Here is a 24657-nt window from a genome sequence, read left to right on the forward strand (position 1 = left end):
GGTGTATGTGTTCAGCAATTTATCCATTTCTTCTAGATTTTCTAATTTATTTGTTTTGAGGTGTTTATAGCATTCTGTGGTAGTAGTCTGTATTACTGTGGGATCGGTGGTGATATCCCCTTTCTCATTTTTTATTGCATCTATTTGATTCTTCTCTCTTTATTAGTCTGGCTAGAGGTCTATTCTGTTGATCTTTTCAAAAAACCACCTCCTGGATTCATTGATTTTTTTGAAGGGTTTTTTTTTTGTGTGTCTCTGTCTCCTTCAGTTCTGCTCTGATCTTAGTTATTTCTTGTCTTCTGCTAGCTTTTGAATTTGTTTATTCTTGCATCTCTAGTTCTTTTAATTGTGGTGTTAGGGTGTCAGTTTTAGATCTCTCCTGCTTCTCTTGTGGGTATTTAGTGCTATAAATGTCCCTCTAAACAGTGCTTTATGTGTGTCCCAGAGATTCGTTGTATCTTTGTGCTCATTGGTTTCAAAGAACATCTTTATTTCTGCTTTCATTTTGTGATTTACTTAGTAGTCATTCAGGAGCAGGTTGTTCAGTTTCTATATAGTTGTGTGGTTTTGAGTGAGTTTCTTAATCCTGAGTTCTAATTTGATTGCACTGTGGTCTGAGAGACTGTTATGATTTCCATTCTTTTGCATTTGCTGAGGAGTGTTTTACTTCCACTTATGTGGTCAATTTTAGAATAAGTGAAATGTGGTGCTGAGAAGAATGTATATTCTGTTGATTTGGAGTGGAGAGTTCTGTAGATGTTTATTAGGTCTCTTTGGTCCAGAGCTGAATTCATGTCCTGGATATCCTTGTCAATTTTTTGTCTTGTTGATCTGTCTAATATTGACAGTGGGGTGTTAAAGTTTCTCACTATTAATTATTGTGTGGTAGTCTAAGTCTCTTTGTTGGTCTCTAAGGACATGCTTTATGAATCTGGGTGCTCCTGTATTGGGTGTATATATATTTAGGATCATTAGATCTTCTTGTTTCTTTGATCCCTTTACAATTATGTAATGACCTTCTTTGTCTCTTTTGATCTTTGTTGGTTTAAAGTCTGTTTTATCAGAGACTAGGATTGCAACGTCTGCTTTTTTATTTGACTCTCCCATTGCAGTTTATTTTAAATACCTTATTCTGTGATCACTTAATGTGGTATTTTATAGCCATATTCACGTCTTACTTTCCCTGCTAAATACATCCTACTCAAATATAAAATATTGAATTTTTAGTAATTTCTACCACATTTAACCCTGCACATGCACCTACTTCAATAAATGAATACATTCTAAAACAAATGAATGGCTGCATTTATCAACAGTGTTCAAAGTTAAAAAGCATGATTACAGCTTGTGTTTATTGATATCAATTGTCGAAATATATTACCCCATAGTTACTTCTGTGTTAAGTGATAGGAAAGCAAAGAGAAAGATGTGAAAGCAAGAAGTGCATAAAACTAAGCAAACAACAACAAAAACCCAAGACAATACATTTTTGGGGTATGGATGATTTCTTCCTGTGTTATACTTGGGGTTCTCTTCTCCCCAGGGAATGCAAGATGATTCCTTTTATTGACTGAGTGGAAGATTGAGTCTCTTTTCCTTACAACTTTTCAGGAGCTAGTATGTGTGCAGAGGAAAGGCATCCTCAAGCTTTGAAAATGCCGAAAGTATTATAGGGGCAAGCTTTGAGACTGTGGGGTGAGACTGTGGGGTGAGACTGCGGGGTTTAAGTCTACAGGTTTGGCGTTAAGTTCACCTTGAAGAAATATTAAAAGCTGGTGTTTCGGATAAGAAACCTTGAGACATACATAGTTAAGGAGGGAGATATGAAAATCTAATGGAGATGTGGAGAAGAGGGGCTCACGTGGGATTGATCAGATGACTGTAAGAGTAAGTAAGGCTTGCAGGTGACATCTTAGAATCAAGCATGAACTATGGAGGCCTCATCAATGGAGTAAACCTTGAAGTACTCAAGCCTTACGACCAGTAGCTTGCTTCAGCATAGCCATAATGGTGTTCTCCGGCTCTCCTATCCAGTTAGGGGCTGCTTTAGATGGTATTTGGCTATATTACAATGCTTACAATTCCATACGTTTCTGAGATCCAAACCATAGCTCCAACCATATAAAAGAGTCATTTTTTATAATGGATAAATTCATTCATATGAAGTCCTCAGAAAAAGAAAATGATATTGTCTTGGCTTGCCATAGAGGTGTAAGTCATAAGATTAAACGGGCTGTTATATATTGATTCTTTTCAACATAGCATTCCTGCACCTACCTAGATTTGTGCAGCATGGATGAACTTCATCATATCTTTTTCTGTTCTGCCAGGGCACTGAGGCTGTTCACTTTCCAACTTCTAAAATTGATATTGCTCTTCAATATTGTCTTATAAACCACATAATCCATTGGTTCTGGAACTCTTCCCTGAACTCAAAATCACACCCCTGAGCTCTTAAGTCACAGTCCAGTGTCTTTCCTCTACCAAGAATTCATTTATCCTTCTGTCACCTGTTGAAATCTGGCCCAGGACTCACAAAGGGTATCTTAATTTTCAAAACAAAAAATTGTTTTCGGCCAGGTGCGGTGACTCACGCCTGTAATTCCAGCACGTTGGGAGGCCAAGGCGGGAAGATCACGAGGTCAGGAGTTCGAGACCAGCCCGACCAACATGGCGACACCTTGTCTCTACTAAAAGTACAAAAATTAGCCAGGCATGGTGGCAGGTGCCTGTAATCCCAGCTACTAGGGAGGCTGAGGCAGGAGAATCGCTTGAACCCAGGAGGTGGAGGTTGCAGTGAGCCGAGATCATGCCACTGCACTCCAGCCTGGGTGACAGCAGTGAGACTCCGTCTCAAAAAAAAATGCTTTATTATTTTTCTGTGATCTTGTGGTATATATGCTGTTATTATATTACATATGCCATTATACCACTTACAATATTCTCCATACAATTACAATTTATGTTGGTTTCCAGACTGAGTCTGAAATACTTTACAATACAATGTCTGAAATGACTGTGAATTTTCAACAGTGCAGAATTTTACATACCATTTCATTCTTCTACATTTCATCCATAATTTTAGATACCTCAATACCATGACTGATACTAAGTAGTTTAAAAACTATCTAAGGATAAGGACATTATATCCCTCTATATTGTTTATTATATCCCTCTATATTGTTTAGTAAATGATATTTCTTCATAGGAAAAAGACATGCTGTTTTAAGCGCTGTGCCTTTCTGTACTTTTATTTTGTTACTATAAAAAAAATCCACAGATGAAAACCTATGGCTATGATATATTTACAGTATAATACTCTTTTGACAATGAAGTTATAATATATAATTGAATCAAAGGACTCTGCTGATACAGTGAATAAAAGAACATATGTAAATAATTCTTATATGGTCCAAAGTAGATATTAATAATAATATTATGAGCAATTTGAATGAAACAGTTACCATTATCAAAGCAACTCTTTTTTTTTTTTTTTTTTTTTTTGAGGCAGAGTCTCACTCTGTCGCCCAGGCTGGAGTGCAGTGGCGCGATCTCGGCTCACTGCAAGCTTCGCCTCCCGGGTTCATGCCATTCTCCTGCCTCAGCCTCCCGAGTAGCTGGGACTACAGGCGCCTGCCACCTCGCCCGGCTAGTTTTTTGTATTTTTTTTTTTAGTAGAGACGGGATTTCACCGTGTTAGCCAGGATGGTCTGGATCTCCTGACCTCATGATCCGCCCGTCTCGGCCTCCCAAAGTGCTGGATTACAGGCTTGAGCCACCGCACCCAGCCCAAAGCAACTCTTTAAAAAGAATGCAAGATGTTGAAGAAAGACTTCCATCCTGCTGTGTTAGAAAAGGATTGTGGTCTACAACTGTAGTGGAAAGAAATCCTGACAGAATATATTAATATATTTTCAAAATATTATACATTAGATTGCTAGATCATTTATATTGTAATATCTGCTAAGACTCTAATATGGTCCTACCAGTAAATCTACTTTTAAAAAGGAAGCAAAATGTATAGTTAAAATTCATCTTGAATTAATAACTGAGATAATGGTATAAAGATAAAAAAAAGGAATATTCCTTCTGCCTGTATAAAATTATGACCTCATCGTTATAGCTGAAGAGGACTGAAATACTCCAGAACATGTCTTTCAACTTCTCCTTTCATTCTTTTTCTTCTCATAATTTAACCTTTGTGGACTCATAATTATATAAATAACACAAGAGGAAAATAAAATGTATTTTCTACTTAAAATGTATTTTCTACTTAAAATGTATTTTCTACTAAGGGAATGTATCGGTGGGAAAAGCAATACAACAGATTTAGACCGTCAAGAACGTTCAAAATTGTAGTAAAAATATACAGACTAGCATATGAATCATGTATGAGCATTAAAAATAACTAAGGTAGAATTAAAAATGAACAGGCATGAAAGTATTTGCCAAGATGTCCAGATTTAAAAAAAAAGATGAGAATGCTAGAAATTAAAAACATAATCACTAAAGCTCAATGTATGGATAAAATAAGAGATTAGATACTGGGGAGAACCCTGAAAATACAGACCTGAAAAAGAAACAGAAACTGGAAAGGAGAGGGTAAGAGATGTGGGAGGTGTGAAAATGCAAAGTTATGTCTTCAGAGTTTCAGAAAAAGATCATAGAAAATTGAGGAGTGGTTATCTGAAGAAATAATGCAAATTTCCAGAACTGATTGTGATTCTGCAGATACAGCAATTACGGTAAATAAAATGCATGTATACTTATGACTTTATAGTGGAAGTATAGTGGAAGAGTAGAACACCAAAGACAAAGTATTATTTAAAGCAGACAGCAAGAGAAAAAAATAACGTCTACAGGAGTAGCAACAAGATTTAAAGGAAATGCTTGGGGAATAAAGGTAATATAAAATAAAAATATTAATGTGTACATCCTCATCCAGGAAATTTATTCAACCTAAATTGATGAAATGATAATTTATAAACAGTAAAACTTTTGTTTTCCTTTTAGATAAATAAGGTACTCTATGTAAACAAACAACCAAAGTGCTTTCTGGAAGAACTTTCTGAGTAACAAGATATCACAAGCATTTAAAAGGGACGGTCGTTGTTCTTGACATTATCTTGTATTTTCAAAATGGGCAGATAAGTATAATTAATATCAAGTATTTAGATGTCCCATTTATAATTGACTTGTGACGGAATATCTTTCAGTAGAAAATAAATGGAGTTGTAACTTAGTAACATTGTTACCAAATTTCATATTCAAGAAATATTAAATTCATATCCAAGAAGTATATATTGTATAATTTAAACTTTTGCACAAAGCACTTCTTTATGCTTCCCCTGGAACCATATATGTATAATTTGATGCCATGTACCCTCAGCAGTAAAGGGCCAGGGTCGACCTTTCTGGGACTCACCTCCCCTTCTGTAGATTGCAAATGGAGCTCCTTCCTGCAGGTGGCCTTGAAGTCTCCTGCAGCAGCACTCACCTGGACCCCACGAGGAGCTTCCATGATCAAGGATCTGGTGGGTGATTCAAGCCTAAGGGAAAAACAAAGATAAAAATCATTCATAGAAAAAAGAAAATTTTTGGTAAACTAGAAGACAACATTAGTCAACTTAAAACAACAACCAGAAAAACATACAGACCAGACAGGAATAAAGGAAGTTAGGCAAAGCCAAAATGAGTTTTAGAACAATTTTTGATTGACTTATCTATTTTTGGCTCTTTATAAAAATCTACATTTATTCACATCAAGTATTGACTCTCACCAATTTGCTTATGGTTTCTTTTGCTGTTTGAAAAGTAGGGTGTGATAAGTATACTTGCTAAAATTTTGGATAACTCACTAATATTAATGACAGAGGTTTAATTAAAAAAGTACTACAGTTTAGGATATAGATATATGTATTCCTCAATAAAGAGTCCCTGTCTTGTAAACATGAATGCGTTAATGAAAATCGTTAATATTGCAAACTTTCAGGCATGCACAAAATATTATGAACTTGACACCTCTAGAAACTGATTAAAAGAATGAAATAAGACATTTTCTACATCAACTAACTCTGATGGCCCCGTGAAATGTCCACAGAATGAGTGACATTAGTCTGGGAAAGAAAAATCAATAGGAGGGTAATATACAAGTATAAATGTGATGGAAGGTTGGCTACATAAATTATGAAGGCAAAAAAACAAGTGTTTTACACAGTCATGCCTACAGAAAGAGAGTTGGGAAGCAATTTTCAAATTATCTTCAAATATGACACTAGAGAAAAAGCAAAAATGACACAATACAGGAACTAGAATACAGTGGTAAAAAGTGCTAGTATAAGAAGAGGTAGGATCCATGCATTGGTCTTTTTAGATCATCTTTCTGCCTTGGGGATGCAACTGCCTGTGATCCCCTTGACCACGGGAGTTTAAGAGGAGGGTCCCCTCAGGCTCACATTCACAGTTATCCAGCACAACTGGTTTTGTTTTCGGTTTCTGAGGCAATGAATTCAGAGTGGTTTTGCAGAAAGAACCACATCAAATGGTTAGGTCTCTGGAGTTCAGCTCCCTCTCGGCAGGAAAATCAAACTTAAAAGCTTAAGAAGGAGCAGAACCAGCATTTAGAAGTGGTTTCAACACTTTCATTTTCTCTTGCAACTTTAAAATTTTAATCCCTATGGGCCATTTGGAGATCTATCCTCATATAATCCCTGGAGGGGAGAGGTTTTGAATGTATCTATTTTTAATAAACGTTTGTATTTTTTTTTTTTTATTAAACAGAACTCCCCGTATTTTCCATAGAAGATTTGATTTCCACAGAATATTTGAAAACTTGAAGACAATCACTCATAATCCCACTACTTAGACAATTTACTATTAGCATTTTACACACAGTATCTAAATGTCAACATTTGAATGTTAAAATGTATTTTTTATCACTGATTTTTCCCTGATACATAACCCTTCTAGAACTACACAGACTCTTAGCAACACAGTATCAACAATTAAATGTTGTCCCACGGCCGGGCGCGGTGGCTCACGCCTGTAATCCCAGCACTTCGGGAGGCCAAGCGTAGTGGCGGGCGCCTGTAGTCCCAGCTACTCCGGAGGCTGAGGCAGGAGAATGGCGTGAACCAGGAAGGCAGAGCTTGCAGCGAGCAGAGATCACGCCACTGCACTCCAGCCTGGGCGACAGTGCGAGACTCCGTCAAAAAAAAAAAAAAAAGTGTCCCACTTCTCTCTTGTATGGAAATTCTCCCGTTCACTGAGGAGGGTTTCACAGACTTATTTATATTATAGTAGAAGTTTTCAATTAAACTATTCATGTTATTATGAAATATTTTCTGGAAAAGCCTGTTGAAAAGGGAAACCTAAGTTTATTGGCACTACTTGTGGATTTCTATGTAAATAGTCAGTGGAATTAGTGAATTATAATTGTATTCATGTGGAAAGCATTACAGCAAATACAGCAGTGAGTTTCAGACTGGCTTTCACAGTGGGTAGGTAGTAGTATGGCAGAGAGAAGGATTAATGTTTAACTCAAGTCCCTCTGCCACCTGGTTTTTCAAAGCATTCTGTTTTTCATGGTGTTTATATACCAAAGATGCAACAAGATACTGTTTCTAAGGTGTTATGCAACTATCAAATTTAAAAAGTCTGTGGCCTAAATCTCTACAAGAATTGTCAACATTCAGAAAAAAGAATTCAGACTTTAAAAGAATTCAGACTTTAAAACCACCTAAGTTGCAAGAATGCAATTGTTAAGTATTAAGCAGAACTTAAACATCAGAAGAAACAAAAAGAAAGGGAGGAGGGAAAAGGAAAGGAAAGAAAACAAATACACTACTTTATCATAATGTTCTTCTCATAGGTAGAAGAAAACCAGCAAAGCGATCTACCCCTTTATTGAGGAAATGTGTCAGACAACATCCTGACTGCTTAATAGAGTTTTTTCCTTGATAGAGTTTTTTTCCTTGAATATATTAATGATGTATATTAGAGCTATGTGTTTCTAGAGATTAACTTGGAGCCTGCAAACCTTAATATTTCTGTGTTAAGGTGTATTTTTGCAAGAATGAGAATTATGAAAAGATGCCAAATATATGATTAACTATTAATTCATTTTACAGAATCCAAGTGCAGATTATTTTCTTATTCTGTACTTAATGGATCTCAGATCCAAAAATAAATCTTTAGGAAATTGGCACTGCATAATTAATTTCATCACTTTTTACCATAGGTACAGAAACTCTTCAAACTGTAGCAACTTAACTATATATTAATGTAAGAAATAAAAAAGAGTGAACATTGGGCTGCTGTGGGCAAATTTACTATTATGTCTTTGTTAACTATTTAACATATATTGTTTAGCCTTTTAAAATATAGACTCCATACTACAAAACAGTATCATCTTATCTAAAAAAAAAAAAAAATCAAAGAAAATCCACACAGTTTTAAAATGCACATGAAAACCAGCACAGAACTTGAGAAATACTAGATACTCATCAAACATCTGCTGAATAAATAAGTCATAGAAATCCACCACATTTCTTCACCAAAATATTAATATTCTATTAATATAATAAACTTTTGAAGTTTTTTCTTTTCTGAAGTCTAAATCAAAGAAAACATGGCTACCTACTCCCTAAATTAACAGTGTATTGACTTGGCCAACCAATGAAACCGTGTTGATTAGAGCTAGGCATCAAGTAACAGTGCTTACTTGTCTGAAACGAAAACTGTCAGCAAGGCTTGTAAAGTTTTTCTCAAACACCCTGCTTTTAATGTTCATTACACAAATAAATAATTGAATACCTACATAATTACTCGACTTTGCTTCTGTTTCAGCTTGGAAATTTAGTAACACTTATCTTCGGGATTGCCAGTCTGCTTTTACAACCAGCTGATCAATCCAGCTTAGTGCAATGTTTAAATAATGATGAATAATTAGAAAATGAAAACCAGAAACACTATACACTAGATATAATATCATTCACATTTTCACTTATGAATTGTGAAATATGTCAGCAAGATAATTAAAATACCAGTTGGTTCTTATTCCTCTTTTAATAGACTCTCCATTGTTACTAAAACGTTAGAAATAAAAAATATTTCTTCTTTAAGAATAAATGAAAATAATTAAAAAATACTTCTATAAATGTACTAATTAAGTTTATTGAATAAATTAGTAAACAGCTGTGTCTGTATTAAAACACAGATGAAAAAAATTGGAATCAATGCTCTTCACATGTGCCTTTGTAATACAGTAATGACTGCAGCCACTTTCCTTATATCCCAGTTATTTAGTTAATGTCCCCATTTTTCATCTTTGCTAAGTTTCAGTAACTCACATTAACGAATCCTTATTGCAACTAGGATGTGTAAGATAACAGTGCTGGCTGCTCCAGCATTAAGGATGAACAAGGGACATGTGTATCCTGTTCTAATGGAATTTATAGTTTGTTAGGAGAAGAAAGATAAAATAAATATTTTCACAAAAGTTGTTGAATTCCTCCCTGAGAAAAAAAGCCATAAATGAAGACTGTAGCACCCTATGAGATGCTGTTTACACACACTCCTCAGCACTCCTAAATCCCTAGAGTTTCTATCTAGAGTAGGTAATTATTACGTTGCTCTTCTAAAATAAGTCTTAGTCCTTGAAGGCGGCCACTTTTTTTCTAATATTGTTCCCTAGCTTGTTTGAATCTGTGTTACTCAAGTAGTGAGAAACTGAGTTCTTTAGGAAATGTTATCATAAGACTCTAAAGGACTAAAAAATTTACTGTTGTAAAGTATGGTTTTGTTGCCTTAAAGATTTTCAACTTTATTTTTTGTTTCCATCTGAGTACGTATACACTCATCCAGTGTGAAGGGCTAAACACCAATCCTTATGAATAAAAAGGTTTTTTAACTTAATATTTTTATTTTGCTTCCCAAGACAGCAACTGTGTCTCTCAGGTTGATACTTTGATCCAACTTTAAAAGTGACTTTTAATATGTGATTAGTTTTTATCAGCAGTATTTGCATATTTCCTTTTCCTATACAATAATAAGTTCATTTCAGAATGTAATTTACCTATCATAAATTATTAAACCATAATCACCAAATCTTATGTAATGAATTAAGAACATCCACTGAGCAGTTTTGTATGAGGGATCTAGATTTTAATATTTTGAATTTAATCAACGGTGGTAATAATTATCCTGGGAAGAATTCCCTATAATGTTGGAATTTTCTGGATGGTGAGAGCTTTTACAAATAACTGCCTCCTAGAACCATTACACTGTCAGGAAGTAGTTTATTCCATTGGAAATATTAGACTGAGGAACCCCATCAAAGTCCAATTAAGTTCTGCCTTTTTCTGATTAGCTTCCATTTGCTTCCATAGTCCCCTGTATGTAATACTCTGTGGTCATTTATAGCTTTCTCAGCTCCCTATTTGCCCTGTCTTTATTCCTATATATGCCATATATTTCATTATATATGTCAGATTTTCCAGCATTCCTGTTTCTGTTGTTGTTTTTATTGTGTTTTGTTTCATTTTTACAGATGGGGTCTTACTGTGTTTTCCAGGCTGGAGTACAGCAGCATAATCATAGCTCACTGCAGCCTCGACCTTCTGGGCTCAAGCAATCCTCTGGTCTCAGCCTCCTGACTAACTTGGACTACACATGTGCACCACCATGCTCGACTACTTTTTATGTTGCCAGGTCTTGAACTTCTGATCGCAACTGATCCTCCTACCTTGGCCTCCCAAAGTGCTGGGATTACAGGTGTGAGCCACCACACCCGACCTCAGCATCCCTATTTTTATTAGTTCCTCTCACTTACTCTATAACTGCCTTTGCCTTTTCTTTTCTACATTCTTGCTATCTATTAATTTTTGTATTTATTTTAAGTATATTGGGGGAAACATTGTCTAGCTGTCTATTTTAGTTCTTCATATATTAAAGCTGATCAACAGTGATGAAATTTATGCCACATGTATAAGAGGAAGCACTTACCTGAGATCTTGGGATGGCTCTGCTCTGATGTGCGGCGTCTCCACAGAGTGCCCAAATACGGCTCCTTCAGTGCCTGAGGGTAGCATGAATATAGCAGTCAGTATAAGCAAGTCCACACAGTGACTTTCATCTCTATTTTTATGCATCAAATATTCTTCCCAAAGAGAGAAAACTTAAAATAGGTATATATCATGTATTAGTCCATTTTCACACTGCTGATAAAGACATACCCGAGACTGAGGAGAAAAAGAGGTTTCATTGGACTTGCAGTTCCACATGACTGGGGAGGCCTCAGAATCATTGCGGGAGGCAACAGGCACTTCATATATGGCAGTGGCAAGAGAAAAATGAGGAAGATGCAAAAGCAGAAACCCCTGATAAAACCATCAGATCTTATGAGACTTATTCACTACCATGGGAATGAGAACATTATGGGGGAAACCACCCCCATGATTCAATTATCTCCCACCGGGTCCCTCCCACAACACGTGGGCATTATAGGAGTACAATTCTCAATGAGATTTGAGAGGGGACACAGAGCCAAACCATATCACAGGATATGAATGAGAAGAATTAGAAGAATATCACCAGGCAGGGAAGAGTCAATCAAGGTAAATGTAAATGTCATTATATATTAAATGATTTTAAAATTAAGTTATTAAAGTCAAGATTCCCACTCTCTCATTAAAGAACAAAAGCTCATCTCTGTCCCCTGCCTTATTTTCCAGTTAAGGGAAATTGAGGGAGGGATACGTCACAATACTTAATTCTGTGTTTCTATAAATAATAGCAGGTCATGAATAAAAATGTGGAGGTGGGCTCCAGTGTAGCCTACTATTGGTTTTTACAGACAAACCCTGATAGATGTTTAGCAGTTCTCACACACAGAGCTCCCACTTTCGATTACAGTAACCACCAAATGAGAGAGAACATGTCATGTTACTTTGACCTCTCTGGGGTTAGGGCTTTATCTAAAACCATGAACTGCTTTAAATCATGTTGTTATAGGTGGTTTCATATGGCATCATAGTTTTCCAAAGAGGTCATATACTCTAACACTTTTCTCAGGAGGTTGAATGATAATCTATCTCAACTTTCATTTACTGAATCCACTTTTTTTTTTTTCCAGATTCCCATAGCTTTTTCATAATTTAAGTAAAATGGAAGGATTCTTCAATTACCAAAACCAAGTGGAAAAAAAAATGCTCCAAATAAGATGACACTGAGAAAATCTTTTCTGTAATTTTGCATAAATGTCTTTGATTATCACCCTCAAAATAAACTTTATCATTTTGTTTTTTGGTCTAATCTTCAAACTTCTTAGTTTAAGAACCTCATATCTGTTCCATCAGTGGCTTCAACACTAGCTAAATTATACAATATAACATAAAAATATATATTTGAAGCATACAAATCTGCTTTTGTCTAATGAGAAAAAATAATGTAAAACATATTAATTCAAGAAGTAATGATGAAATTGCCACTGGGAAATTAAAGCTAAAATTCCAATTCCTTAAAAATAAATTGCTATATATGGAAATGTATTAGAACCATCAGATGACTCCTTTGCATAATATAGCAATACAGACCTTGATCATGAATAGAAGAGGAAGAGATGTTTTTTTCAAAGACTGTATGATTTCATCTATATTCTGGTTCTGAGGGCAAACTTACCAGGTTCTGCTGCAGTAAATCCCTAAGATTGCAGATTTCTGTTTATAAACTAAAAGCTATTGGCATTTGTTGAACACTTAATGGGTTTAATAGTGTTCTCTCTTGTCTGTCTCTGTCTCTCCTGAGACTCTGTAGGACATATGCTCCTTGTTTTTAACACTTTTCCTCATGAATTTTGAGAAATTACTTCTTTAAGGGGTTTATTCTATTGATATTTTGGAAGATATTTATTTTATTTCTCCAAGTGGAACGTTCCTTAAGATGAGTCTTTCAAAGTAAAACAGTAGTTGGAGGTAACAGTAGTTTTGTGATCATGGTGGAGATAGCATGTGAAAGAATATTACAAGATATACATTTGTATATCTCAAAGAGAGACTCTGGCATTTTGTAATAAGATATGCATCCCAGGAAAGATAGTTATCCATGTGCAAAGTTTAAAAATTAATTTCCACTATTGCATGATTATGAAAATTTCCCAGATAAGGTGACAGAAATATAATTAGACATCAGTAATATTTACTTTCAAATACATAATGACATACTTAGTAACTAAGCACAAACTTTATCAGTGAAAATAAAAATAGAATGTCATCAAAAGTTTAAATTTTCAATGAGAAATAAAAACTGACAGACATCTCGATTCTGAGTTCCAGTACAAAAATAATCATTTTCAAAGGATTCTTGAGGAAATAAATATGTAATCATGCCACTTAAAGGGTGAAATTGTAAACTAAATAATACGAGTAGTTAACAAAATGCAGGCCTCTAGAAAATGAGAAATTCACTCTCCCTGTTTCTGTCCTGAATGAGCCAAAGGTATGAAATTAATAAGCAACACAGATAATCTTAAAGGAAATCAGTAAGGGATGATAAAAGCCACCTGAACCAAATATGAACTCTAACAGCATAAAAATAAAAAATCAGAACATGCACAGTGGCTCATGCCTGTAATCCCAACACTTTAGGAGGATGAAGCAGGCAAATCACCTGAGGCCAGGAGTTCCAGATCAGCCTGGCCAACATGGCGAAATCCCCCCTCTACTAAAAATACAAAAATTAGCTGGGTGTGGTGGTGGACAGTAGTCCCAGCCGCTTGGGAGGCTGAGACAGAGAATAGGTTGAACCTGGGAGGCATAGGTTGCAGTGAGCTGAGACTGCACCACTGCATTCTGGCCTGGGCAATAGAGGGAGACTGTCTTTAAAAAAAAAAACTTTAAAAAATTAAAAACTCTATCTCCCATGAATTGAAAATTTTTACCATGTGGATTATTAATAGGGTTGCAAGATTTGGCAATATAACAATATATGACACTGAGTTAATTGGAATTTCAGATACACATCAAATCATTTTTTAGTGTAAGTAAAGGATATTTACAGGGGATATACTTATACTGAAAGCATGTCATGAGTAATTAAGTAAATTCAAAATTAGTAAGGCATCCTATACTTGACCTGGAAACCCTTAACAATTTATCAACATTCATTTGATACACAAGGACAGATCTGATTTACAGTCACTTCAAGAAAAGAAAGACTGTCATGAATTCTCATCACAGGCTCTAGAAACCATAGAAACAAAAAAAGAATGACAGACATAAAAAGGACAAAAGGAACATAACAGAGATACATATTAATATGCATATGTAAACTTATTGAATAAATTTTTTTTTTCATTGCTATCATAAGGGGCTGTTCAAAAGGGCATAATGTTCAATAGTGCTTGATTATATAATCCTATAAAGGATGTTTCAGATAATTTAAACTGACTACAATGTTACAAGACATAGGGGAAACCTATACTGTTGGCTATTGCAATTGTCAGAAAAAAAGGAGGTAAGAAAATTCAGGGTCCAAAAGTAGTAGAAGCCATTCATATGATAATTTCTGGCTTCTGCAGGAAAGAATAAGGATGGCATATTCTGTTTTGCTAGAAAGGAGAAAGGGCAGATATGGATTATGGTCCTACTTTGTATTTAAAGAGTTTAAGTCATAAGGTAGGATACTACCCTTTACAAATGCCTAACATAAAATGCCACACCCTCAAAAACAAATTATTAAAATTAAATGCAAGCACTTCGTCTGATGTGGCTATCTATATTCTAAACGTTATCTATACTATAAATGTTATATCCTACGCTACTCATTATTCATCCGTTGGCATAGATATAATTTTTACAGCAGTCATTGGTCCCAGAAGAAGAGGTAGCACAAGAAAAGGAAACCCAAGGAGAAGCACCAGAGAGAACGCAACCAACCAACCAAGAAAGGCAAGAATTCCTCACATTGAGAAAAAGAAAGTCAGGCAGGAAATTATATTTTTAAGTTATTTGACCTGATATTTGCCAAATCAGAACTTTTACTGGCCTTTATTTTTCCAATGAAATCAACTATGATCATGAATTTTCTGACTTTTTTTTGTGGGGGGGGAGGGGATGCAAAGAAGGGAATGGATTTTATGTAGATATCAACATGATGTGAAAGAGAAACTACAAGAGGAATCCAGAGTCCACGGGGCAAAGATTAACAGGACGTGAACAGCGAGCCTCCCAGCCCTATGGCACTTCACAGGAATCTCAGACAGCATTTCAAATTCTTCCACTAGAATAGGGATAAGGTCCAGAGATATTTTTCTGTATCTCAAGGGACAGAAAGATTCCTATTTATTTATGATCTTCAATTTTGAATCTGTATTAGTAAATATATTCAAACTTTTGGAAGTCGTCCTACCTTACTTTCTTTTTCTTTATTTGCATGTATTTCCCCAATCTAAATTAGTATTAAAATCTAGATTAAACTGGGAATAGACTTTTTTTATTCCCAGGTTTACTTTAATTTGTTTCTAAATCTTGGCCAAGTATTCAAAGCCCTCTGGTTTTTTTATTTGTAAAATTAAAAACCAGACCATGAATAACATGATCTCTAAAGTACTTTCAATTTCTAACAGAATTATACTATTTTTTTTTCAAACATGTCAAAACTTGTATACTAATAACTCTTGTCATTCCTCCTTAAATACAAGTGGAAATGACTTTGCTCCTCCAAATCAAAAGAAAATAAATTATTTTGGGGAAAGGATGGAGTAATAATACTGGAAAAAATATTAATTGGCATTTCTTTTATTCCATTAAAAAGGGTTCCTTTGAATCCTGAAAAATTTATTAGAAAAAATGTCAACCTATTTCAACATATACTATGTCTCTTATTTGTGTTATTTTAATAATCTAAGTGTTGTCTTTGTCTCCACTTAACACGACAAAATACAACCTATACATTGCTGGAGTAATTTTATCAAAACCATTGATAGCTCACCTGTGCAAAAAGCTGTAATTATTTTCTTGGACACTGCTTTTGCCCAGTATTCAGCATTCCTGTAATCTGACCCCAATTGTCTGCTCAAACATCTTTTCTTCTACTTATTTATAAAATATCTTTACTAATTTCTCACCTCCTAAGGCATATGCAGATATATTCATTCTCTGAACATATTTACGGTTTACTGCCTGTAACACTTATGTTTAATCTACCATATCTATTCTTACATATTTTTAATTACGTGAGTTGCTTATGTTTGAGGCCAAAAAAATGGAAGATATATTCCTTATATGCCACTGTATTCTTGCACACATGATGTATGTGAGGTAATTAATAAATATCGATAAGGATCCATATTTCAAAGCCTTTTTTGAAAGTATTTTTTTTTTTTTTTTTTTTTTTTTTTGAGACGGAGGCTCGCTCAGTCGCCCAGGCTGGAGTGCAGTGGCGCGATCTCGGCTCACTGCAAGCTCCGCCTCCCGGGTTCACCCCATTCTCCCGCCTCAGCCTCCCAAGCAGCTGAGACGACAGGCACCCGCCACCATGCCCGTCTAATCTTTTGTACTTTTTAGTAGAGACGGGGATTCACTGTGTTAGCCAGAATGGTCTGGATCTCCTGGCCTCGTGATCCACCCGTCTCGGCCTCCCAAAGTGCTGTCCTTTTGTTTTTTAATCCTAGTTTGATTAATGGTAAAACCATATTCCAAACACCCAGGTGAACTGGGGAAGTATACCGAGATGTACTTTCTTGTTCAACATCCTTGTTAGGGTACTTGTATCCACGTCTTCAATATCACAAACATTTTCTGCTCATAATTCCTCCATACTGGTGCCAAATGATGTTCTAAAACACAAAATTGACTTTGTAACTCTCACTTAAAATATTTCAAGAATCCAATTATCTGTAGAAGTCAAGGCCACATTCCTTAGGATTTATTGCTTAGCAGTTCTGTGCATTTTACATTTCAGTGACAAGACAGCTCTCACGTTTTGCCATGTTTATGGACTGTCATGAGAACCCCTTCTTGTTCTCAGCATATGCAACCTCTTTCTCATCATTAGATGGTAATCTCTTCTCATTTTTCAAGATCTGAATCTAAATTATAATATCTGTGAAACATTTTCTTGGTTCTTGCAGCTTTTCCTCCTTCTGGCCAGTTTCCCCAGGATCTTGCAAAAATTACTGGTGTATATTTCTAACATTGCATTGCAATTTGCTTTAAGCTCTTCTCCAGTAACTTAGGACTTTCTTGAAGTCAAAGACTGTCTTGATAAAAGTTGTATACTTAGTTCTGATTATGGATTGTGCTACATAGTTGAGGATCAGTAAATTAAAGAATGTGAATAAAACAATAATTAACAAAAGCATGCATAAAATGCTTTCTATTTTATAACTGATATGTAAAACATGCTAAGTTTCTGTTTCCTAGTGTATCTCCTTGTTTAACACTTTAACACAAATTAACATCCTGAGATGATTATCTGAATGTACTGAAACTTATTATGAGCATAGCCAAAGTGATTTTTTTCTAATGAAACAGGGAAATAATATTATTAATTGTCTTGGAAAGAAAGCAAAAGAAAAAAAAAACACACACACACACACACACACACACACACCACCATACTGTTCATTTAGGACTGAAAGATAAGCTGCCAGGATTTCCAAAAAGAAATTATTTCAAAATCTGTTTGGACTTTCCTTTTGGTATTTTTCTCATCATTTAAAAAAATGTCTCAAAGCCTTCACTCTTGGATGCCAAGTAATATCTTCTCATCCACTTAAACAGTTTCAGAAGACAGAGATAAAGAAAAAGACATTTGGTGATCAAAAGGAAAATGCATTAAAATAAAGCTATTTTCTTCAAAATGAAGTATATTTCAAAAATAAGTTGTTACTAATGAAATTAGACTAAAATATATCAGCACTGGAAATGATCCAGACTTCCACATGGCTCTGATTTTGTAAGCTTCAAGAAGTTACGTTTTACTAGCAGTTGCTTCTCTGAGTTTTAGGAGGAAAAACTCATTTATTAATTCTTTCCATGCCTTTTAGTCAACAATAAGAGTAATACTTGAAATTTAAAATCACGTGTAAATAAAACAATTAAAAAGAAAATAAATTATTTCCCAATTGAATGAATATGTGGTTTGATGGAAATGACATTTTTTAGAAACGTATATAAATAATACATTTTCTAATTCCTACCTCCAAAAAATGAAAACATTACAGTGGATGAGCAGAGCTTTCTTCATTTACTCTTAAGATATATATTTTCAGGAAATAGATAATTCCAAAGTATGTGATTACTAAGGTTGTCATTTGCCCTTTACTTAAATAAAACCACTAAGCAAAGGAGAAGTAAAACACACAACTGAGGCTTCTAGAGAATCCTGAGTGAGAAAGCATCATCAAGAGCGCCCCTTTAGCAAACATAATCAGAAGATTCTGTGGTTACGAACTTTTTAAAAGGGAGCAATATTTGATTCAATTTACAGCTTCACTGTAAACATTATAACGCTAATGAATTGAAATGCAAAAATATGCATTAACCTATTTGATAGCACATGAGCTACCTATACTGTCATTTATTGTATTTTTTAATTTTTTTAAAGATTAATGATGAAATTGAGAAGATTAAGAAGATTCTTAGGTAAATTATCTTTTTACTACCTTTACATAAAGTCTAGATAAGCCTTGAACATACTTAATCTAGGAGTATATTTTGTCTTAAGATTTGGACAGTTTACCTTAAATACAGATATGATAGCTGATACTAGTCTTGGCTCTTTGAACTCACATTTATTCTTATAAATGTAAATGTTTTTTAAAGTTTTTGGTATAACCCTTGCCTTGATAACCCTCTATCATTAATCCAGTGAAATTCAAGCTTTGTGGAAATTCATTTATTTGAAAATCTCCCATCAGTTGCACCATCAAACTGAAGTTTCTTCGGGGCCGGGGTGGGGGGGTGGCGGGAAACTAGTAAATTCTTTAATCCTATATTTTTGCCTTATTTTATTCTTCAAGCTCTTCACCTCTATTTACATTACTTTCTGAAGAGAAACAAGATGGCTTCCTACTGCTATTAGTCATAAAGGGAGAAATTGTGTTTTCCACTGGCAGGTCATACTCACCATTACCAAATGGAATGCCTAATGCTAGAGACTCATCTCAGCAGCACTTTCCTTTCTTAATTCTTTATTCCTTAGGACTTCTGGTGCATTGATATCAAAGTGCTTTCTATGGACAATAAAAATCAGTAAATAAATTGTCTAAAACAGATGGTACATAATTGTCTTCGGGGGCTTCAAATATTGCATTGGTTTATGGATTTATCTGAAACTTCTACAAACATTTTTTACTCTGAAAAAAAGCAAAATCTTGTATGTTCAAAAGATGCTAATTATATCAATAGCTTTATGAGCCTGAGCTGCATGGTTAATCTACATAAACTAACATATCAATTTTTTTTTAACATAGTATCTCATGAACCACAATTTATTTAGAATTTCCTTCTTACCTCAAGATATCTAAGAGATTTTAAAACATCAAAGTTTTACGTGTAATTTTTTGGGGTCTCTCTGCCAACGAGAAAAGATTCAGAATCTGGGATCTTTGTATATACAACTTGCCGTAATATGTAATTGTCATTCATTTACTAATAACCAAATTTTACAAAAATTCACATAAAAACTGAAAGCCTCATAAGCCTATCATCCAGTAACACGATAGTAAGACATGCATAGAGTCCAAATGAGAATCAGAACATGCTTGTTAATGCCCAAATAAATTCTCTTCATCTTTTTGTTTCTATGAGATTATTTACCTTTTGTTGCTCAAGGTTGCTCCTTTGATTTTTATTTTATCACTTGCCACGTAATTCATATATACCAACAGGTAAATTTTAAAAAGCTCCCTTTATTTTCATTTGTTTCTTAACCATAAGAGGACTGGTAGCATTCTTTTACTTTTTACTTTTAATTGAAGAAATGGCATGTTTCTCCAGAACTAACGTCTGGTTTCCCCAATAATGAACTTTCTACAGTAAGAACACTCATCACATATTCAGCGTTGATTACTGTGAATACTGTATGTTTTTCTTAGAGGAATTTCAAGCAGAGTAAGCCATTAATGCTTTATGCAAATTATAACCATTATAATTATCCACAGTTTTCAGGGAAGTCCAAGCATCTTCAAAATTATTGTGCCGTTATGGAAACCTGTGTTTTATTTGTGTGCTTTGGTTATGGATCACAACATGTATCTTTAAAGACGATCATTCTCTGACCTACAAAAATAATGCATTACAGGTTAGCATTAGACCTGCTGATATAAATGGGCCTCTTCTGATAAGTCAGAGGTAAAATACACAACTTTTATAATCCAGATATGTGCTTTGACATTTTGGGAGCCCCTTGATACAGATAGTAAATATCTCACCATGAACAGGGTAAGCAGATATTCAATATTTTCAATAGGTAGTGGTTTTTTTTTTTTTTTTGAGAAAGCTTAAATTGTGACACTGAGATGTACACATCAGTGTGTGTTTGAATGCAGAGTATAGCACCTCACTGGGGAGTACTTTATCCGTGTGTGTGTGTGTGTGTGCGCGTATGCTGACATTTACAAAATAAAATTCCAATCCTGTAAAAACCTTTCCAGAGAATTGAAAAAAAAAAAAAACTGATTCCCTAATATATTAAGTTTTTATTATTATTATTATTATACTTTAAGTTCTGGAGTACATGTACAGAACATGCAAGTTTGTTACATAGGTATACATGTGCCATGGTGGTTTGCTGCACCCATCAACCCATCATCTACATTAGGTATTTGTCCTAATGTTATCCCTAGCCCCACACCCTCTAATAGGCCTCAGTGTGTGATGTTCCCCTCCCTGTGTCCACGTGCTCTTATTGTTCAGCTCCCACTTATGAGTGAGAACATGCGGTGTTTGGTTTTCTCTTCTTGTGTTTGCTTGCTGAGAATGATGGTTTCTAGCTTCATCCATGAGCCTGCAAAGGACATGAACTCATCCTTTTTATGGTTGCACAGTATTCCATGGTTTATATGTGCCACATTTTCTTTATCCAGTCTATCATTGATGGACATGTGGGTTGGTTCCAAGTCTTTGCTATCGTGAACAATGCTGCAATAAACATAGGTGTGAATGTGTCTTTATAGTAGAATGATTTATAATCCTTTGGGTGTATAACCAGTGATGGGATTTCTAGGTCAAATGGTATTTCTAATTCTAGATCCTTCAGCAATTGCCACACTGTCTTCCACAATGGTTGAACTAATTTGCACTCCTACCAGCAGTGTAAAAGTGTTCCTGTTTTTCCACATTCTCTCCAGCATCTGTTGTTTCCTGACTTTTTAATCATCACCATTCTAACTGGCTTGAGGTGGTATCTCATTGTGGTTTTGATTTGCATTTATCTAATGATCAGTGATGGTGAGGTTTTTTTTTCATGTTTATTGGCCACATAAATGGCTTCTTTTGAGAAGTGTCTGTTCATATCCTTCGCCCACTTTTTGATGGGGTTGTTTATTTCTTGTAAATTTAAGTTCTTTGTAGATTCTGGATATTAGCCCTTTGTCAGATAGATAGATTGCAAAAACTTCTTCCCATTTTGTAGGTTGCCTGTTCACTCTAATGATAGTTTCTTTTGCTGTGCAGAAGCTCTTTAGTTTAATTAGATCCCATTTGTCTATTTTGGAGTTTGTTGCCATTGCTTTTGGTGTTTTAGTCATGAAGTCTTTGCCCACGCCTATGTCCTGAGTGGTATTGCCAGGTTTCCTTCTAGGGTTTTTATGGTTTTAGGTGTTACATTTAGGTATTTAATCTATCTTGAGTTAATTTTTGTGTAAGGCATAAGGAAGGTGCCCAGTGTCAATTTTCTGCATATGGCTAGCCCTTTTTCCCAACACCATTTATTAAATAGGGAATCCTTTTCCCATTGCTTGTTTTTGTCATATTTGTCAAAGATCAGATGGTTGTGGATGTGTGTTGTTATTTCTGAGGCTTCTGTTCTGTTGCATTGGTCTTTATATCTGTTTTGGCACCAGCACCGTGCTGTTTTGATTACTGTAGCCTTGTATTATAGTTTGAAGTCAGGTAACGTGATCCCTCCAACTTTGTTCTTTTTGCTTATGATTGTCTTGGCTATATGGGCTCTTTTTTTGGTTCCATATGAAATTTACACATGAAAAAACTGTGAAGAAAGTCATTGGTAGCTTGATGGGGATAGCATTGAATCTATAAATTACTTTGGGCAATATGGCCATTTTTATGACATTGATTCTCCTTATCCATGAGCATAGAATGTTTTTCCATTTGTTTGTGTCCTCTCTTATTTCCTTGAGCAGCAGTGTGTAGTTCTCCTTGAAGAAGTCCTTAACATCCTCTGTAAGTTGTATTCCTAGGTATTTTATTATCTTTGTAGCAATTGTGAATGGGAGTTGCTTCATTATTTGGCTCTCTGTCTGTTACTGGTGTACAGGAATGCTTGTGATTTTTCGCACATTGATTTTGTATCCTGAGACTTTGCTGAATTTGCTTATGAGCTTAAGGAGATTTTGGGCTGAGACGATGGGGTTTTCTAAATATACAGTCATGACATCTGCAAACAAAAGACAATTTGACTTCCTATCTTTCTATTTGAATATGCTTTCTTTCTTTCTCTTGTCTGATTGTCCTGGCCAGAACTTCCAATATTATGTTGAATAGGAGTGGTGAGAGAGGTTAACTTTGTCTTATGCCGGTTTTCAAAGGGAATTCTGCTTTCAGCTTTGCTTTTGGCCATTCAGTACGATATTGGCTGTGGGTTTGTCATAAATAGCTGTTATTATTTTGAGATACATTCCATCAATATCTAGTGTATTGAGAGTTTTTAGCACGAAAGGATGTTGAATTTTATCAAAGGCCTTTTCTGCATCTATTCAGATAATCATGTGGTTTTTGTGATTGGTTCTGTTTATGTGATGGATTACGTTTATTGATTTGCATATGTGGAACCAGCGTTGCATCCCAGGGATGAAGCCGATTTGATTGTGGTGGATAGGCTTTTTGATGTGCTGCTGGATTCAGTTTGCCAGTATTTTTTTTGAGGATGTTTGCATCGATGTTCTTCAGGGATATTGGCCTGAAATTTTCTTTGTGTGTGTGTGTCTCTGCCAGGTTTTGATATCAGAATTACACAAGAAAGAAAATTTAAAGGCTCACATTTATTCCTGGGGATAGATACCAAATTTCTAAAAAATAAAAGTATTATCATATGGAAACCAGCAATAAACTGAGAATTATCAGGACCATTCCTTTAAGATCTATCACAGGAATATAAACTTGGTTTAATGGCAGATAATTAATAAAATTCACCACAGTAATTTACTGATGGAGAATATTATAGAATGGTATCAGAAGATAGAGACAATTCATTCGAAAAGTTCATTATGATTAACCACAATAATCGTCACTGTTTAGGAAATCAGAACAGAAGTAAATTTCTCCACCTGAAGTTGTCAGGTACAACATAACCTTCATCAACATCAAACTTATTGGTGACATACTAAAACATTTCATTTAAGAACAGTGATATTTCACTTAAGAACATTACACAAAAGTACAATGTGGTTTTATATTTGGCTAGATTCACCACTTTAATTCAACTTTATACTATATATAGTTCTTGTCTTACTAAGGAAAAATATAGATCTATAATATGTATATTGCTTTGAGGAAAAAATAAAACTAACATGGCTTCACATAAAATATGGTTTTCTACAGAAAAAATATCCAAAAGAATCTACAGAAAATGTAATACAATTAGAACACAACTTTGACTTGAGAAAAATGTAATGCATGTTCTGTGAGACTGCTATCGAATGAATTATTAAATTTAATAAAAAGGCATTAAAGAAATGTTAATTATATGGATTATAACATAACCATATGTAAGATTATCCTATCCTAAAGTTAATAATTTTACCAAAAACTTAGAATAAATTTAATGCAATCTTAATCAGATCATCAATGATAGTTTCGTGGAACCAGACAAGCTGATTCTAAATCTATATAGAAGAATATTAGGAAGAATAAGGCAATCTGAACCTCCTCCACAAAAAATTGAAGCAGGCAGATTTTCCTGTCCAGATAACAAGTATTATTATAAAATTCTAATTTTACCAAGTCAATGTGACTGTGAAATAGAGAAGTAGCCTAATGGCTAAAAGAGTCCCCAGAAACACAGTAATAGATGTCCTTCTTATGGAAGCTCAACTAATGGCAAAGTCAATATTGAATGTTGAATATAAAATTTAGTATTAACTTATATTCAACATTGAATATTGTATTTAACATTCAATTACATTACATTAACTATATTCAACTATATTGTATTCAATATTGAATATGTAATATTCAGTATTAGAAAAATCAACATGTCACTCTGTCATAGTCGATATAAAGTCTTTTTCACTACCATTCTCCACTTTAGGCTCACAGCAAACTGATACTGTTATAAGGGTGTTTAAAAAGTGACTAATTTTGTGAAACTTATTTTCACTGAAATAGAAAATAACGCTCTTTTTTAAAGCAGCTGTTTAATTAATATGTTTTTAAAAAACATGTTATGTCTTACCACACTTCTATGCTTCTTTCA

The 24657-nt window shown here is 34.6% G+C and overlaps 1 protein-coding gene across 1 annotated transcript in view; it reads right to left on the reverse strand.

Annotated features, from left to right (window-relative positions):
• Window positions 1–24657, reverse strand: part of SGCZ (sarcoglycan, zeta) — a 180269-nt gene that overhangs the window by 18946 nt on the left and 136666 nt on the right. The window contains exons 4-5 of the mRNA XM_012000633.1: window positions 11005–11077; window positions 5426–5549 (exon numbers count right to left, since the gene is read on the reverse strand). Coding sequence (XP_011856023.1) covers window positions 5426–5549; window positions 11005–11077 — 197 coding nt within the window. The remainder of the gene's footprint in view (window positions 1–5425; window positions 5550–11004; window positions 11078–24657) is intronic.

This window comes from Mandrillus leucophaeus, unplaced genomic scaffold (assembly GCF_000951045.1).
Source record: "Mandrillus leucophaeus isolate KB7577 unplaced genomic scaffold, Mleu.le_1.0 Scaffold636, whole genome shotgun sequence".
NCBI classification, from domain to species: Eukaryota; Metazoa; Chordata; class Mammalia; order Primates; family Cercopithecidae; genus Mandrillus; species Mandrillus leucophaeus.